Raw genomic sequence first — 17,597 nt, 5'->3', positions numbered from 1 at the left:
TTTGAAAACATATACAGATAATCAGGTTAATAATAATAATAAAGAAATCTCACAATGTGTTTAATAAACCAGGTTCGTCTCTGACGCCTGAAGAGCCTGGAGCGTGTGATGAAGAGGAGGATGATGATGAAGGGGTCGTGTGTACCCCAAAACCCATCAGTGCCCTGATCTCAGGAGCGAGGGGAGACTCGTCTGTCGTCAAGTACAAGATCACAGACACCCCGGGGTGAGACACCTGCACACTTACTAGGGCTCTCAAAACTAATTAGATGCATATTTTGCTCCAGAGAGAAACGTCAGAACATAGTCTGTATGAGAGACTCAATGAAAGCTCTTCTGTTCGTAGAGAAGTCTACTTCAAGCTCAAATCCTCTCAAATAACACACAGACAGGACTTTTCTATGTAGTGTACTCGCTCCTGTACGGTAACATACTGTAATACAGCCCGCGCTTCCCTCTCCTGACGTCACGCTCCGATAATAAGAGCTTTGTGGGATTATACATTATTTAAACTATTATTTTTTAAAAGGTTATATCTGATTCTGTTGCATGGAAATGATTATAAATAATTGATTGTTTATTACCCGTGTAATCGTCGGTCCTCGTCTTTAATGTGTGTGGTTTTCGTCCTGTCTGCCTGTAAAGATATTGTTTATTCCGTTCTGAGATGATGAAAGCGTTTACTTCACCTCATGCTCGCTGCGCGCTCTCCTGCTGACCACACCGTGTTAAAGACCTTTTCTTTTTCTTCACGCCAAATTTAAATACAGAAACACATGCTGATGAAGTGTCCTCTTTACTGTGTTTGATTGTAAATATCCTTTCATTTCTCGAGGTTTTCTTCAGTCTAGCTTCAGTGTAAAGTTGAACGCTGAGGTCAGGTTCAGTTCTCTGATGGTCGTGTTGTTGTTTTCAGAGGGAAGAGGAGTCAGCGAGGATCCGGACGAGTGGACGGTCATCAGCTCCGGTTCTTCACCCCGGTGCGCCGCTCGGTTCGGATCCAGACCAGCGCTCGCCGTTATCCCTCGGCTCTTCAGGAACACGAGCCCTGCGTCAGCTCCGTCTGTGAGCTGGAGCGTGAGGTCAAAGGTCAGAGCTCACCCGTGTACGCGTGTACCGCGAGAACGAAGCGCTGACGGACCGCGTTCACGTCACGCTGGTTTATCCAGACGAGGAGGAAACGTGATGATGTTCATCACCCTGTCAGTAGATTTCAGGTCCAGCTGGTCAGATATGGGCTGACCGGTTCATATTTTCATCTCCGGTGTGTACAGATAACATGATGCTTGTGTGTCGCCAAAAACCTCTACATGATCTTCATAACTTCAGCTATAGCTCATGGAGTAGACTATATATAATGTTGCTGTAATTTGTTCTAATTAAACACTCTTTTTAGGAATCATGTCGTGAGCTTTGTTTTTAGTACGACTTCATCTGCATCTTTGAAACGTTGATTCGAGGTTTACTTTATTAAATGTGTGTTTGGGGAATGGGAGTCAGTCTGCTCAAAACAGGAAGTACTTTTTTTTTAAGGTACGGAATATCTTGAATGTTTCTGGGAGAACATTTAGTCTTTAGTCACAAGACATTTGGTCCGTTTCGAGTAAACTGATCATATAAAGGCACATTTTAACCAAACAAGACAATCTAGTGTCATTTATTCACTCCTTTAGATCACAAAAGTGGGGTTTTTTTGAGCAAAACATTCTTCAGAACATATTTCGTCTTGCGATAGAGCGGCCATATCTACAGGAAGGTGATATACAACGTCTTTTGTAGATGTTTTGTTTTCTGAACAAGGCTGCATTTATTTGGTCAAAAATAACTAAACCACAAAACCCAGAACAGATCATTGAAATGATAATATTGTTACATTTAAAATAATAAAAACTCATTTTAATAATCAGCCAGAAACAGTTGCATGTGTTTTATGGAAACTTTTTGTCAATAAAAACCGCCGTATAAAGTTGTCTTTCCAGTGAATGTGGTTTCAGAAATGCCTGAGGATTTAAAAACACGATGAGGACGGGTCAGCTTACATGCTGCAACGTCATTGCATTTCTTTTGCTTATTTGCACTTCATTGAGTAACCCTTGACAGACGTTTGAGCTTGCATGAAAGGTGCAAGGAATCACAGCATGCCACGACAAGAACGGCAAACAGAAGTGAGCATTGCTCGTCTGTATTACTGCAATACATGTGTTTCAGGATCAAGTTCATCTCCTACAGCATCTGTGACGATGATGAAAATGCAGAGTTGTAAAGAGCACCTAAAACAATACTTCAGTGAAAGTACGGATAAGATTACTCCACTACAAGTTAGTCATCAAAACAACTCGAGTACAAGTATTAGAGCGTCTGATTTTAACAGTACTTAAGTATTTTCAAAGATGGACTAGTCAAAGAGACACGGCGTGAAAAACTAATATCGTGGAGAAAGCGGGCAGAGCTCGGATCTGTGCAGACGTTTCATGGAAAGCCAAACAGACGAGCATTGCATTCAACGACTAATGAGAACTAAAGAAACATTAGGGCTGAATGCAAGCTGACAGCAGACGCCACGGGAGACAGGAAGTGACATAAAAGTCCAAGAGAAAACCACATAACGAAAGAGCAATCAGGAGGAGGAGCGCAATCACGCTTATTCTGTAAAACCAAACAGAAACACTGCAAAGTTGCAAAAATGAAGAACTGCTTTCTTCCAAAAGGTCTCTTCATTAAAACATGAAAATAAAGTCTTCTTCTCGCACTGGATGTGCTGTTTTCTGTCCCGTCTTCATCTCGTATAAAACCCCTGTGTTTCGCAGCACATCCACGTAAATCTTTTGTAGCAGAAAAGAACAGTCTAAAGAGAACCGCTTTTCTTCAGTACGCCTCAGTTCCTTTCTATCCTTCTTCACGGTAGTGTCCCAATGATTTACGGTATTCCAGGTTCAAGTGAAGTTTTTGTCTCGGTGATGAAATGTTTTGCAACGAGGTGAAAAGCACCACGTCCTGCGTTACAGTAAAACACCGTAAAAACAAAAGCTGTTTTCAATCTTAATTCTGTGCTTGATACGATCTGAGTTTAGACCACCCGTTGGGTTTATAGCTGATTTAATAGTTTCTTCCTCCACCGGCAAAGAATCTGTCTGAAGAAATTCGTCGCTTGTCAATATTTTAGTTTTAGGATACAATAACATTATCAAAGAGAAAACGAACATAATGCCCCGTATTTAATCGATACAGTGACTAAATGAATGTAAAATAAAGCGTCAACAGGTGCTAATATTCCCCAATGAGTTCATGAACTTCTTTACTTCTAAGATTGATACCATCAGAGATAAAGCTGTAACTAAGCAGCCGTCAACTACAGTTTCACATCAGATAATGAGCTTTAGATCTCCTGAGGAACAATTACACTCTTTCTCTATTATAGGAGAAGAAGACTTGTACAAACTTGTTAAATCATCTAAACCAGCAACATGTATGTTAGACCCTATTCCATCTAAACTATTAAAAGATCTGCTTCCAGAAGTCATAGATCCTATTTTGAACATTATTAATTCATCATTGTCATTAGGATATGTTCCCAAAACCTTGATCCCAAAGACTTAGTAAATTACAGACCAATCTCTAATCTCCCTTCTCTGTCAAAGATACTAGAAAAGGTAGTATCCTCACAACTGTATTCCTTTTAGAAAAAATGGTGTCTGTGAGGATTTCCAATCAGGTTTTTAGACCGTACCATAGTACTGAGACTGCTCTCATTAGAGTTACTAATGACCTGCTTCTATCATCTGATCGTGGTTTTATCTCGTTATTAGTGCTATTAGATCTTAGCGCAGCATTCGATACTATCCATCACAACATTCTCTTGGATAGACTAGAAAACTATGTTGGCATTAGAGGAAGCGCCTTAGCATGGTTTACATCATATCTATCTGACCGCTATCAGTTTGTGGCATTAAATGAGGAGGTATCATATCGATCAAAAGTGAAATATGGAGTTCCTCAAGGCTCAGTGCTAGGACCGTTACTTTTCAACCTTTACATGTTACCTCTGGGAGATATTATCAGGAGTCATGGTGTTAGCTTTCACTGCTATGCTGATGTGTATTTCTTCACCGGTGATTCACAGCAAAATGAGAACTGGCTCCAGTCTGGTTTCTCACAAGGTTTTTTTTTTTATCCATTTTCTCACGGGTGAGATTTTGCTCCCTTGGTATTGAAAGGAATGGTTGAGCAAAAGATAAAAAGCAACTTACCCTCAGGGCAAGCCTTTCGAAATCTCGAGGTTTGTTCATCAGAAATGTCGTGTCTCTCCCATCAGTGGTGAATGGGTGCCGTTGAAATGAGTCTTTTTAAGAGCTGATAAAAACATCACGAAGAACTCCAGCCCGGCCGTTAACATTCGAAGAAGACAACAGCTGCAGCTTTTTAAGAACATTATTTTGACGGCACCCATTCACTACAGAGCGTCCACTGAACTCCTGAGGGTGAGTACAACAATTAAAATATTTATTAGAGAGAGAGGAGTGAACAGTAAAAACACAAGATATAATATGAATGATTTTACGTTGTGGATGTCGCGGAGCATCGTCTCAATGTTTCCACGTGGTCTGATCAGAACAAGTTCAACATCCCGTAAACTCTTGAGTTTCCATAAACATTCCCCTTATCTCTATTCATACAGACAAAACAGTTCACGAGACAACACTGAAAATACATAAGCAAGGATAAATATAAAACAAACATGGGAACATAATGAATGACTAAACAATAAAAATGCTTCATAAAAATATAACGATCAAAATAAATGATAAAAGTAATTAAAAATCAATCAATCAATCAATCATTTAATTCTATAGCGCTTTTAACAACACAGGTTGCATCAAAGCACTGTACAGTATAAAGTAGAAGAGTACAATGATATGATGCACAGAAATAACTAATGATTATGTAAATAAATTCTTGTAAATACATTTATTAACATAACACGTAATTTTCACAAGGATTTAAGGATCTTTCTAAGGGAAAATCAACTTGATGTTAATGTAATCAACTTTTGGTTCATATAGCACCCTTATTGTTCTGATGGGAAGGTTCTAGGTGTGTTTCCTGAACGCTGAATGTTCCTGTGAGCTTCGGGGGGGCATTATCTGGACATGAAAAGAGCATCAGTTCACCACCAACCGGCAACCATCAGGTGCTCCACAGAAGATCCTGTCCGAGGAGTCCAAAGAATAATCAGGAGAGTTCTCCAAGAGCCGAGAACCAATCGGGCAGAACTTCAGGAAGACCTTCAAAGAAAACTAAGCAGTGCACTGGTCCATGCACGCTCGCCACGCAAGACTCCAACGCTGAACAAAACGCATGGTGAGGCTCGGTTAAAGTTCAGAAACAGCGTTTGGAGAAGCCTGTGGATTATTGGGAGACTGTAGTATGGTCAGATGAAAGAAAGATTGAAGAACCACACCAGCAGTTACGTTTAAGGCTGATCTTCAGCGAGGAGACTCGGCCGACTTCATATTCTTGAAGGCAGGATGAATGGAGAAATGCACCATGACGTTCTGGAGGAAAATCTGCTGCCATCTACCAGAAAGCTGAACATGAAAAGAAGGTGGACATTTCAGCAAGACGATGATCCCAAACGGCCAAGGAAACGATGAAGTGGTTTAGAAGAACATCAAGTCTCTTGAATGACCCGCTCCTAAATGGAGAGACCTGAAGATCAAAGAGGCCCAAGGAACCTTCAAGATTTAAAGAGCGTTTGTGAGGAAGGATGGGTCAGAATCACTCCAGAGGCGTCTAGAAACTATCTAGGCTTTTCTACAAAGTATTAAATAAAGTGTTCAATACTTATTCCCCGCGTCATTTCACTTTATTATGACTCAACTTGTAGTCAGTATTTGTCTTGACGGCTACATCTGGTGCAAATAGTCCACTTAGAAATCCCTTGACTGATAACAAAGGCTGCTGTATTAATACTCTGTACTATACTCTACTATACTGCATTCATTAAAAGTGTGCTGCGGTCGCTCTACAACATTATACTGGGCTTTTTAAGTATGTTATCATCACTGTGTGTTCTTTTGGGGATTTCAGGACAAATACAGTACAAATGTATTCAATAAAACCCTGTGTTTAGGCTAATATTAATGCACTGATTTTATTTATTCACGTGTTTAGAGTTTAACAGTGTTATATTTCTAACGTGCCGCTCACGACCGAGTGTGCTTTAATACTCTTTAAAGGCGGGATGATATACAAACCTGCGTAACCATAGCAACCGGATTATCAGACGGATTCGTTGTTTTATTGTGAATTAAGGAATTATTATAGTAGTTATAATAGAAATTGATTACACTTTTTTTTTTTACATTTATTTTCTATTTTTAGTATAAAGGATTCTATCAAGATGTAAACGGCATCCGCATTACGTTTATCATGAATAAATGTTACATAAAATAAAATATGCCTATAAGAAAACATCTCATAATCATGCCAGCTGCGGTGTCTATTAACTTCATAATATTTGTATATTATCATCTTCATCGTTGCCCTGTTATTAGAGTCGTATATTAGTTTTTTCCTTCATTTCAATCTCTTTAAGCTACATCCTTTTTGACAAGCCAATAAAACTTTGTTTATGCTGACTGGAAGTTTGAATTTAATTGTTAAAGTAATAATTATTAATATATATATATATAATAATTATTAATAATTATACAAAATATGAACACGTTTATGCAATAAACTCATGGCCATGAGAAGAAAGCCGTTCCTTCGTGATAAATGGAGGTCATGATATAAAATCACGCTCCCACGACAAAACTAAAGATGAGATGAGTCTTAATTAAAAGTCAAGTACAGAAGTCCTCTGATTGAAAACAGGTTTGTGATCCGTGTCCGTTCAGGTGGAGGCACTTCCTGTCCTGAGATGAATCTGGGTTTATTACACAGCTCTGAATCTTTACTATGTATTACACCATTATTTTCTGAAGCTGTTTGTTGGGAAAATGTCTTTTATTAAATTACAGTCAGTTGATGAGGACAGACTGCTTAACCTGTGTGTGTGTGTGTGTGTGTGTGTGTGTGTGTGTGTGTGTCTGTGTGTGTGTGTGTGTGTCTGTGTGTGTGTGTGTGTGTGTGTGTGTGTGTGTGTGTGTGTGTGTGTGTGTGTGTGTCTGTGTGTGTGTGTGTGTGTGTGTGTGTGTGTGTGTGTGTGTGTGTGTGTGTGTGTGTGTGTGTGTGTGTGTGTGTGTGTGTGTGTGTGTGTGTGTGTGTGTGTGTGTGTGTGTGTGTGTGTGTGTGTGTGTGTGTGTGTCTGTGTGTATGTCTGTCTGTGTGTGTGTGTGTGTGTGTGTGTGTGTGTGTGTGTGTGTGTGTGTGTGTGTGTGTGTGTGTGTGTGTGTGTGTGTGTGTGTGTGTGTGTGTGTGTGTGTGTGTGTGTGTGTGTGTGTGTGTGTGTGTGTCTGTCTGTGTGTGTCTGTCTGTATGTGTGTGTGTGTGTGTGTGTGTGTGTGTGTGTTACAGCTTTTCAGATACAGTTATGAACTATTTAACTGAAATAATGTCCTCGCTGTGTGTTAAAGTAGTAATAAGTTCTAAAGCACATTACGAGAAGTTAAGTAACTAAATGTCTGTGTATTGTTACAAACCTTAATACCGTACAGTTTAAGTAATACCTTTTCCGCCTCAAAATGCTATTTTTATGCCCTTATGTAATTTCCTGTTAATACTCCTCTCTTATTCCAATTCAATGAATAGTTTTATTGCTTTGAAAAAGTTTATAATAGACCCTGTTCAGATATCGATATTGATCAAAATTGGCTTCTGATAATAAAAAAAAATAATTCAAATGCTTATAAATAGTCCGCCAAATACAAATAAAATCGTGTTGTCGATAGGAAACGTGCATATGATACTCCTGGGAACTTTGGTTCAGGACTCCGGAGGCGTTCCTTCTCTCCTCCTCTCTTCTCTCCTCCTCTCTTCTCTCCTCCTCTCTTCTCTCCCTCTCTTCTCTCCCTCTCCCTCCCGGTACCGGAGACAGCGCGGGTTCCGGTAAGCGCGTGCCCGCGGCTCCCGTTCTTCCTATAAATACTCCCGAGATCCCGAGATCAGAGAACCGGTGGAGGAGCTCGAGGACGAACCGCGGATCATCCCCCAAAACAGGTATTTTCACGCGTTTTTATTCATTTAGCGCATTCACTCTTTAGATTCAACTTCAAAGCGACCTACGAATGAGGACTAGATTAAGAGATTCATCTTAAAAAGGTTTGAGACCTGCTTTAGAGCAGCGAGGGATTGAGTAGATCGATTCAAGATTAAGGTTTTTGTTGTTTTTAATCATTCGCTATTTCTGTGTTCAGTACTTCATAACGTTGTTAAGAATCTATCAATCAATCAATCAATCATTTTTATTTATATAGCGCTTTTAACAACACAGGTTGCATCAAAGCACTGTACAGTATAATGACAGGGATGTATAATGACGAGAGTGACCAATTTCTTATTAAATGCAGGTTTAGGTTTAGGTTAATCTAAAAGCATTCATGCCCCGTCTGAGATTCTTTAAGCACTCTTCTGTCTGTCTCTCTATTCTGTGGGAAATAAGAAGGATGCAGGTGAATGCTTTGGGCTCTGGTTTCTGAAGCATCAGTGACTCATGCATGATGGGCTCCTGGGTTTTCTAGAGGTTTGATTGCTCATGATGGTCCGGCCCAGCAGTTAAAACCAGCACACGTGGTTTATTGCTGCAGTCTGGTCTTCGAAGGACCTGAATAGCTTCACAACTTTAGATCTTCTGTAGCATGTAGCTATAGTTCCTTGAATATCCATAAAAAGAACTACTTATGCTTGTATCTAACCGTCTGAACATCACATCAAAACAGGTTAGATTTAACGTAAAGGTGGTGTGCTAACGATGCAGGTGTGATGTAAATTAATATTTATATAAGTTAATTAATAAAGTTCTGTCTGGGCTCATCTCGGTAGGGTTTGTGTCAAGCCATTCGTTAATACGGCTGTTTAAAGAAGAGGAAGATATCAGATGTAGTAGAAACTTTTATTGTGTTTTAATGTTTGTCTGACCAATCAGCGGAGAGGGTTCTTTCACTCCGGCCCACATGACGCAAACCCCTTTTAAACCCACTATAGGTTTACTACTCAATTTTAGCTAACGAAATTTACTGTAAATGTAGTCGACTAAAATATTACTAAAACTAAGAAGACTATGACTAAAACTGAACTTAAATTTGCTGTGAAAATGAACACAGCTTGAATGTTTTGTTGGAAAGTTGCTCTTTGCGTTGGAATTACGGCGACTACCAGTGAGAATAAAGATTAGATGAAATGAAGGCCATTAAAGAGTCCTACCGGAGCTTGAGAAGATCGCTGGCTATGACTCTAGCTGGATGCTGTAGAGTTGGAGTCTTTGCCGTGACGAGCCGTCATGTCTTCAGAATAGAAAGGCAGTAATGTAGTGTTTCTGGAGAAAAGCAGCGGTCCAAGCACTGAACCCTGAGGAACCCCCGGGAGCAGATGATACCACTGACTTAGAATCGGCTTTTTGTATATCGCAGAGCTTCAGCGACTCTCAGTTAAGCGTCTGAGCAAGAGCAGATGACGCTTGAAGTGTTTTCGTGATGAACGGGAGAAGAGCGACGCATCTGTAGACGTCCACAGGGGTGTTTTTATCCCGTAATCTTCTCAGGGAATCTTTACGTCTGCTTGCAAAACATTTCACAACAACAGGCCAGAGCTTCTTTGGATGAGTGCAAGCATATCAGGAGCAGTTTCCTTCCTGTCACTTATCCCTTTCATTATTATATGGTTCATATCCTGTTTAGGGCAGGGCTGGGTAACTTGCTCCGACTCTATTCAGACACACCTGACGGTATCTTCAAGATGTGTTTGATTAAGGTTGGATACACACTCTGAAGGGTCGCTGCCCAAGTCAGATTCATTCATCTGGCACTTTATACAATAAAGGTTGTGTCTACAGGAAAACTGGGTCAGTGGGGCAAGAGGGCAATTATAAACTCTATATACACTATATCATGTTCTAAGTGTCCTGAACTAAACAAGCCAAAGGCATCGCTGACAAAGAACCAAAAATGAGGCGAAAAAACATTTGGTGCAATGACTTTTAATTAATGTTTTGTTTCCAATTAGTTAGATTATGATAATAGCGTCTGATGATTAAACCTCAGCAGATTATTTTTGTGCCATTTTTTCATCCTCAGCTGTTAGTCTACATTTAGACGAGGTTAGATTTGATTCAACTTTTATTGTCGTTGCACATGTGAGATACAAGGCGACGAAATTCAGCTAGCATCTAGCTAAACATGCGATAAGCAGTAAGGGCTTGATATACAGGGACTGCGATATGTTACAAATGTACAAGAAATATCTAAACATATGAGCCAGCACTGCACATACGTAACTGACAGACTTTGACATGTTTTCAGCGTGATATACGGACACTCCATACAGATGGATTATGTAATAAATGCACACCATAAGCAGAAACTGAGAAGAATATGTATAAACGATGCATTAAGCTGTTTGAATCACTAGTGCAACGGACGTGGAAAAAGTGCATGGAAGATATTCCAGCGTGCAAACGTGTATCTCCATGTTGTGACCTGTCCGTCTTTTGGTGTCTGTGTCTAGCTTTCCAAACATGAAAGTCGGAAAATTGTCGACCGTCAACGGAAAGTTTGTGGGCGTTCAAGGCATCGGAGATCCAAGCGTTCTCATCAGCTGGTTGCTCAGCACGAACAGGAGATCAAACCTGGAAACTCAAGTAAAGGTCTGAACTTGGTGTTATCTGGCCGTACCATGTGATCAGTACAGTATTGATTTTGTGTTTCCAACCGTTCCTTGTTTACATAATACCTGAAGCAATATTATTGTCTTTTCTTACTCAGTCACGATGTGTATAATATAAGTATAATGGGAATGTATGCATGGCTTTTGGCTTTGAGGTGGAAAATAAGAAGTCTGTTTTCCCTGTTGTTACTCACGGCAAAGAGGACAAAGTTGAGGTACAGTACAGTAACTTACCGCAAACGGATCGCTTATCAGACAGAGTGTCACATGCGTTCTCCTGCTTTTATTATTTGTATGTCTGTGCGATCAGGCCTGCTGTCTTTCACGCATGAGGTTTTAACCAAAGAGGAGCCGATCACCTTCGATGAGACCTTCTTGTTTCAGTGGGGCGCAGCGGAAGATTTCTGGAGACTGGAGGAGTCTGGAATCGGTGGCCAAGCCCAAGAAGTACCTGTGTGTGGAAGAGACGGGAAGAGTGAGCATCACGGAGGAGAGGTTTCCTCATTTCAGGATCCATTACCCAGAAGAAGAAAGAGGTAACGTCCGCCAGAGGAGTATTGTGTCTGCCGGCTCTACACATACACTGCGCCATCTAATTATCCTTCTGTTGCATTGATAAAACATAACAGATAAAACCAAGAGAACGAGGCAAATGTCCTTTGAAGAAGCGGCTTCAAGCGAAGGTCTTCATGCTGCGAGAATCGTCCTGTGAAGCTCAGCTCTGCAACGACAGGTGAACTCCAGAAAAACATACATTGCAACGTAATCCATTCCATTAAAGGTCCCATATTGTGCACCTTTCGGGAGTTTTATTTTAAATGTTGATGTCCTCAACAATATATATATATACATATATAAAATATGGGACCTTTAATAGAATGTACTACGTTGCCAAGTATATTTTTACAGCTTCTTTCTCAGGACAAGCCAATGTTTTGCTTCCATTAGCATTAGCTGAAGGCACACTTTTTATTGAAATAATGCTCTGTGAGCAAAACTGAGGATTTGTATCAAATCGTGTGTAGTTATATATGCACTGTTGTGATTAATTATAGCATGTAGATATAGTAGATATAGTAGTCGGTGGGCGGACACATCTTTATAGGGAAGTTGCATAACCCCTTGACCTCACTTATCATGAAAAAAAAAGGAAATTGCATATTTGACAATATGGGACCTTTAAACATTACAGCTAATATAATCACATTGATTTTCCGTTTTGTACCATTTTGACTTTATATTTCGCTAGTCCGCTTTAAAGACTCTACTAACAACTAAACGTCAGATTTAAAGCGGTAACTCTTTAGAATACAGATAACACTTGTACCCTTTCTGCTTATTAATAGTTAGTCAAAACGTATATGTGATACGGTCCTTCGGTTCAGTAAGTGTTTGTTGTGAAACATCAAAGACAAGTTTTATCATCAACGAGGTCTCGCAGCAAAACGTGTAGCAGGACCTGAAGGAGGACAGTCAAGCTTTGAAGGATGAACGTCTGTCCAAAGATAAGAAGAAGAGACTGGCGATGAACTGAAACGAATCTTTCTTTCTCAGGAAAAGCAAGAGGATGAAGACGTCAGTGAGGAGCTGAAGGTTTCTTCGTCTTTGAGCGTTCAAGCCATTTCTTCCGTTTGTTTGCGTGCGTTTTAAGGATGCCATAGAAGAACCGTTTTCGGCCGAAGAACCTTCTTTCGCCACAAAAAAAAGTTTTGTCAGACAGAAAGGTTCTTTACGGAAGCATTTAAACAAAAAGCGTTTTTTTGAATTTATGAACCCTTACTTTGGAGAGCGTCCGCTAAGCACTATGCTAAATGTGTTTTTAAATTGGAAGAACTTGGATCATGAAATAAGGTTCACACACTAGTCTAGCACAGAGGAGAGGTGTGTGTTTTTGAGACAAGCCTGACCTCTGCTGCTGAACGAAGACTTCATCAGTGTAGTGTAGAGTACTAGAGTGTGCTAAATCTAACATGCATCCTATTTCTAGTAACATGATCCGCAGACATATCAATGTATTTAACTGCATTATATAAAAACTGTGAAGCTGAAATAAGAAGTCTGTTCTGCTGCGTAGCGTCTTGATTTACTGGTCGACTATGAATCTTTTTATTCGCACGCATTATTATTCATATATATAAATGACGTTTACTTCTTTTTTGATTGAATAGATGCACACCTAATTTTGTATCATGCATCGACTAAGTAAAATATGTATATTCTGTCTAGCACACATTTACCTTTAATCCTTAGCAGGCGCTTCTATCCAAAGCCACTTATAAATGAGGATTAATATCTGATATGATTCATACGTTGCTGATATTTCACTATGTTACTCACTTACAAATAAACACGTATTTTCCAGTGTTTGGGATTGTTGTGAATGAGCGACAAAAAGAATTTGCAGACTTTAAGCAATTCTTTAAAAAACTGATAAATGATATGGCAGTTTTAAAAATACTGTGTTTGTTTTGAACGACAGAAAGAGTACAAAGCATATATTTATACTGTATATATATATATGGTGGAAAAAAGTGTTGGACCCCATCCTGATTTTTAATTTTTTGCATGTTTGTCACACTTTAATGTTTCTAATCATCAGACTAATTTAAATATTAATCAAATATAACACAAGTAAACACAGCACTGGTTTATCACACCTGAGATTTCTCCAGACACACTCAAGAAATCACTTCAAGAGGACCTGAAAGATCCACAGAACTTCAGAAACTAGTGAGACCTCGGCCTGAAAAGGTTCTGGAGACTCTTCTAAAGCGCCGGGACTCCATCGAAGCACGCAGGATCTCACCGAGTGTGTGTTTCTGGGTCAGGAGAGTGTGTTTCACGTCTGTCTTCATGGCAAGTGTGCACAGATATGACCCTGCAACCGTAAATACATGACATATATTAATAAAACTTTTTTTTGCTCCCTCAGATTTTAAAAAGTTGCATCTCAGTCTAACAAACCCTTTGGAGCTTATTGCAGATGATGCACGAATCTCAATTTCAACAACTGAACCTTTATGTCTGGTTTTGTGGTCCGTGTTTCTGGGGTCTGATTGACTAGTGATACTAGTTATTGTAACCGGTTAAGCGGGTCTGCCTGGTGAATGGAGAGGTGTGAGGATTAGTGGACTGAGAGGTCTGTCTGACAGCTGTTTGCATCTTATCCTCTTCATCATCATCATCATCATCATCATCATCATCAGCAGCAGAATGCGTGGCAGAGAATGTGAAATAATCTCCTGAATCAGAGACACTCTGCCAGCCGTGCCATTACACATACCCTTGAACTGTCATCAGTGAAGCTTAGCGAGCGCGAGCGCGTGTGTGTGTGTGTGTGTGTGTGTGTGACTGATTATGAATCACGTCAGATGAGGGTCACAGGGTTTAACTCTCAGCGCTGATGCAGAAGGACTTCACACAAGACACGAGAACCAGGAGGAGCGCTGTAAAGCGAGACGGAGGATCTCTTTACAGATTCAGCTGGGAGTGGAAACAGATATCCTTCTCTTCTAAACTACTGCTTCCTTCAAGAGCCTTCTTTATTCCTCCGGAGAATCCCATTGAGACTGAGCAGAAGTACTCAAGAAAAAACTGTTAAAGATCAAGCGAAACATTTACAAGAAACATATATATATATATATATATATATATATATATATATATATATATATATATATATATATATATATATATATATATCACATATACTCATAATCTAGTGCTGTCAGATGATTCATTGCATGCAAAGTTTTTGTTTAAAACATGTATTATTGCATTTGTTATGTTTCTATATTAAATATATTTATCTATAACTTACATCAATATAAATATATCCTTGCAAATGCATGCAAATATTTTCAAAATATCCTACTGTGTGTGTGTGTGTGTTTAATATACAGAGTGCACACACACACACATTTATTTTGGATGCAACTGAATAGCATTTAGAAAAACTTCAAATATAGTAGGTTTTATGTATCTTATGGAATACATTCACATGTATTTACTATTATAATAACAGTGCATTATGCATAATTAAATGCAAGTAACCTTAAATCCTAAAAGAATCCTAACCATAAAAGTACATAAATATATAATTACACTGTAACAAGGACACCTTCAAATATAATAATAAATAACTGATAAATTCCTTAACAAAATCATAAAAACTGTTTTATTTAATATATACAACCACCGTTGCTAGATACTGTAGTATAATATGTAGAAGACACCTGATGGCAAAATAATGCAATAAACGGAGGAGGAACAGTTCAGCAAAAATGAACATTTGCTGAAAATATACTCGCCTTCAGGACGTCCAAGATGTAGATGTAGAGTCTGTTTTTCATCAGAGCAGATTTGAAGACATTTAGCTTCACTTGCTCCCCAATAGATTGAGAATGAGAATGAGAATTCAGAATGAGAACCCAAACAGCTGTTGAAAACATCACAAGTAATCCACAGCTCTCGGTCGTCCAGTGAACATCTGGAGAAGATACAAGAAATACACCTTCGTTCTGACGGCACCCATTCATGAGCACAGGATGGAATGCTATGAGCGTTGTTTGTCATTCTTAGAGCATCAGACGCTAAAAACACTCCTCTTTCCTGATGATTTCGTGTAGCACTGCAGGTTCTGAGCACACTTACTCAGACTCATGAATAAACTCAGACAAACGCATTCTTCTTTCAGGCCAAAATAGTCCCATGTCACTTCCAAAACCTGCTTACATTTTCCAAGATACACATTATTCCTCATCTTGCGCAACCTGACAGCGTCCCAAGATTTAATTTGAAATCCAGTTGCTTTTCTTCTGTTTGGTACCTTCTGACTTAAGCAGAAAATAGAGCAGAAGTCAATGACGACTGAAACAGTTCGGCTCTCTCCAGAATATATTCTTTAGATGTTCCACAGAAGAAGTAACGTCAGGTTTGGAGCGACACGAGTAAATGATGACAGGGTTTTCTCTGTCCTCAACATCCACGGTCACTGTTTAACTGCTCGAACCCTGATGAGAAACACTATAAGAGGCGCTTCTCTTGCAAACAGCCTCAAGTAAGAGGTGCTTTGAGTTTTGTCCTGGAGGACAGAAGTAGAAGAAACCCAGAGATAAGAGCAGAGCCTTCAGTCAGCATCGGTTCAGAGGCGGTTCATTCGGACTTTCTCGAGCACCTTCTCATCAATGCATTTATCACTAGAATGTATATATATATTATATTTTTATTTATTTAGATTTTTTTTCAGTTAGGGTTTTATAAAATATATATATATATATATATATATATATATATATATATATATATATATATATATATATATAAATAATTTATTTTAGATTTTTTTATAGCTATTTATATATATATATATATATATATATATATATATTTTTTTTTTTTTTTGTTATCTATTTATATATATATATTTTATCTATATATATATATATCCATCTATATATATATATATGACATTTTCATCTTGATTTGCTACAAAATTTAAAACGAAATGAGAAAAATGGTGACAAAACACAAAACAAAATTATTAATATTAAAGCTAAACTTCAAATGAAAACAGAAAATACAAAAAAAATCTCTCAAAATATTATTAAAATTATTATTGACAATAAAATTGCATTATTATTACATATTTAGCAGACTTTACTTTTATCCAAATGAGGACAACAGACGCATTTATATATAAGAAAATTAAATATTTTATATATATATAAATGTATATACATATAAATATTTAAAATATATATATATATATACTGAATGTGTTTGTATTTATGTATAGATATAAACAAACACAATACACATAGATATGTAAACACACACTTTTATTCTGGATGCAGTACTTTTTATATGAATGTGGACTGAATGGAAAAAAATTAATACGTCTGAGAGATATCTACGAGATTCGCGGTCACGGACTGAACATAATAACTAGAGATTGTGATTTTCATTTGTTCAAGTGTCAGTGTGATCGTTTGGGAGTTTGCAGAAGACAGGATGAAGATGAAGATGAAGATGAAGAGGACGGCTTCACTGGAAAACAGCATTTGTGTGAATCTGTCTGGTGATGCTTTCGGCGTGGAAGTGCTCAGCCGTCAAGAAACACGAAAAACAAACCCACGTTCTCAGCAAAGAAGTTCTATTTATTGTTCAAAGGAAGTCTGTGGAGAATTACAGCAGTACACACTCGACTGAACAGCTGCCTTTATCACATAACACAGTACAGACAAGAATGAGGTGGAAACTCATACGGATAGTTAGTAGAAAATCCCTACGGCTCGTGGGTGGCGTGTATGGCTGACTCTCGGGGATCCGTCACAACTCCTTTTCTCCGATCGAGCCGATCGAGCCGAGGAAGAGGAGCGGAAAGACTCACCGAGAAAGAAAGAGGAGTTCTATCACGTCATCGGGGTTGTTGAAAAAAAGAAATGCAAGCTTAACTGAGAAGCCTAGTTTGAGTATTTTGCTCCTCCGAGACCATAAGAGACGAATGGAGAAGCGCTAAGAAATATTCCCCTATGTATATATATATATATATATATATAATTGCATCCGACTTTTATTTGTTAAATAGCCTGCTCAGGAAGCATTTATAATTGATTCTATAGGTCTATATATAAATATATTTCTATATATATATGTGTATTTATTTCTGTATATTGTTCTTTTTAAAAATAAATCTATTTAAACACAGCTTGGTGTTTTTCTACATTTGATTTCCTTTCCAGTTACGTCACCGGCTCTAAAACGACTAATTCGCC

The 17,597-nt window shown here is 38.5% G+C and overlaps 1 protein-coding gene and 1 long non-coding RNA gene across 2 annotated transcripts in view; both read left to right on the top strand.

Annotated features, from left to right (window-relative positions):
• ckap2l (cytoskeleton associated protein 2-like) overlaps window positions 1–1,399 on the top strand; it is an 11,086-nt gene extending 9,687 nt beyond the window's left edge. Inside the window, exons 8-9 of the mRNA XM_043237272.1 lie at window positions 73–226; window positions 917–1,399. Of these exons, the coding sequence (XP_043093207.1) occupies window positions 73–226; window positions 917–1,136 (374 nt within the window). The 3' untranslated portion in view covers window positions 1,137–1,399. The remainder of the gene's footprint in view (window positions 1–72; window positions 227–916) is intronic.
• A 10,120-nt stretch (window positions 1,400–11,519) lies between these two features.
• Window positions 11,520–12,877, top strand: LOC122343170. Its single transcript, XR_006250690.1, has 2 exons — window positions 11,520–11,554; window positions 12,376–12,877. It is a non-coding gene; the product is annotated as an uncharacterized LOC122343170 (long non-coding RNA).
• Window positions 12,878–17,597: the final 4,720 nt, after the last annotated feature.

This window comes from Puntigrus tetrazona, chromosome 4, assembly GCF_018831695.1.
Source record: "Puntigrus tetrazona isolate hp1 chromosome 4, ASM1883169v1, whole genome shotgun sequence".
Lineage (NCBI taxonomy): Eukaryota > Metazoa > Chordata > Actinopteri > Cypriniformes > Cyprinidae > Puntigrus > Puntigrus tetrazona.
This window is presented reverse-complemented; position numbering and strand designations above follow the sequence as displayed.